Below are 2,075 nucleotides of genomic sequence, written 5' to 3'. Positions count from 1 at the left end.
CTCTGCCTCTGAGTCGCTTAATCAACTATTTTTTGAGTGCATGTGTTGACGCAAACGCCTTCAACCAGTGCTTTTACAATTGTTGAAATTGTATGCGGTCCAGTGTAACTTTGGGCTATTTACACATACACTGCCAAATTTTGGCTAAGACTAGGTCACAGAGTAAAGATCGTTGGACAGTTCTTGAACTGCGTGTTATTTTTGTCCGCTTACAGATAAAACTATCTTATCTACTTTTTAGTCACACTCATGTGGATTTACAGCAGGTAAGTGACCTGCTCTCTTACATGTAGTTGTCGTTCCAATTTTTTATGTACTACTGGTTACCGAAAAAGCGTTAAATAAGACTGCATTTACCTTCTTGTTTATGCAGTTGGTGCCATGACAGCGCTTTATGCTAAGCAAACAGCCAAGCTGTATGGCCTTTATTGCTTTGAACTCTCATGTCGTACTTCTTGTTTTACAGATGTTCAGCAGAGTTTCGGAAGTTTTCAGGAAAGCATATGCTAAATCTTGGTAGCCTTAAGAGACCTGACAATGTCTGGTCATTTTTCACATTTTTCGTTTTACCAAAAAATGGCTGCTCTTGTGTATCCTTCCTTGTTCAGGCGAGAGAACACCAAAAATGCGTTGGTCGAGGACATGCAAAGGGAACCGGATCACCTGTAAATCTCATTTAACTGGGGCTAATACCGAATGGTGGAGACCCTTTATTGCAAACACCACCGTAGAGAAGAGGGGAATTTGGTACTAAGGAGATTATCCATAAACGAGGCATGTCACAAGGGTGATACTCCGTGACATACTTGACTCCAGAATCATCTTAAGCCGTGGGCAATTATTCCGATTGACAAGGTAGATCTAAGTCCGCTCTAGGGAGTTTTTATATACTTTGCAAAGGGTTTCAATTAAGCGTGGTAATTACATTTCAGCGAAAGAATAGGGGTCACCAAGTTCATTTTTTAGGTACAAGCATTTAAATATTTAAATACAAATTTTGGGGTGTTTTTAGATGGATCGCCTGCTGCTGTAGTAACTTACTATTTCAAACTATTGAGTGCTTTTTATTGTATACAGTAACGTCTCCCAGCCTGTTAAGGCGTGTCCATCTCCAAAAAAATTAGTGTCTTTGTAGGAAATTAATGACAGGCCTGCACGGACTCCTTCAGTGTGGTTTTTGTGGTTGCCTCGTGTTTGAACCTAAAAAAAACTATATTTTTGCTCTGACGCGCATGTCGTTAAGGGATTTACCTCTTTTGTATGATGTTATTAGAGGTTTTAGGTAGATATCTTTTAGCATAGGAGCATAGGCTGATTTTCTATGATACTCCATAGTTCCATCAATATCTTTTCAAGGTTTTTATCTGCTGGGTGGTACATTGTAACAAAAGGCAAAATTCCCTGGTTTGTATTTTTGTTTTGAGTTAAAGCCGATTGGTCTGGAGGCAAAACTGACCTCCAACAGACACCTTTCTATGATGGGGCTAGGATAGCTGCGCGCTTGAATTTCTCCAGGTTCTCTTCAAATGTTGTTTTCGAAGAGTTTGTTCTAAGCAGTCTCATTGCTTCGCCTTTAATGAAGCCATTGCCATTTTTTACGCCTGGAGGGTGGCATGAGTTGTAGTGTGTATATTGAAAGGTTTCAGTCGGCTTGTAGTGAGTTCTGATGTCCAAGATGGATTCGTTCTTGAATCGTTCCCCTTTAAACACTTCTGTGTCGAGGAAAGTGATTTCGTTCTCTGATATTTCGGCCGTAAATTTGATTGTGGGGTGGAATTTGTTAGCTTGTATAACAAAAAGGTCCACTGTATTTTTATTGCTGTTCCAGAAGGAGAAGATATCATCAATATATCTTTTCCATATTCTTGGCTTGGTATCGTTCTGTTGTATTAACGATGTTTCAATGAGCGCCATGAAAATGTTAGCAAAAGAGACTGCCATTTTTGTCCCCATGGCGGTTCCATGTGTTTGGAGATAGTTATCTCCATTGAACTGGAACGAGTTTTCGTTTAAAATTAAACCAAGCATTTGTCTCAAGAAGAGTGTTTGGATCGGTGGATTATGATTGTGGAACT

The 2,075-nt window shown here is 39.7% G+C and overlaps 1 protein-coding gene across 1 annotated transcript in view; it reads right to left on the bottom strand.

The window, feature by feature from the left end:
- Positions 1–1,473: 1,473 nt before the first annotated feature.
- The window catches only part of LOC138013698 (uncharacterized), a 978-nt gene continuing 376 nt past the window's right edge, over positions 1,474–2,075 (bottom strand). The window contains exon 1 of the mRNA XM_068860783.1: positions 1,474–2,075. This exon is cut by the window's right edge and continues 376 nt beyond it. Within this exon, the coding sequence (XP_068716884.1) occupies positions 1,474–2,075 (602 nt within the window).

Source organism: Montipora capricornis, chromosome 8 (assembly GCF_036669925.1).
Source record: "Montipora capricornis isolate CH-2021 chromosome 8, ASM3666992v2, whole genome shotgun sequence".
In the NCBI taxonomy this organism is placed as follows: domain Eukaryota; kingdom Metazoa; phylum Cnidaria; class Anthozoa; order Scleractinia; family Acroporidae; genus Montipora; species Montipora capricornis.
This window is presented reverse-complemented; position numbering and strand designations above follow the sequence as displayed.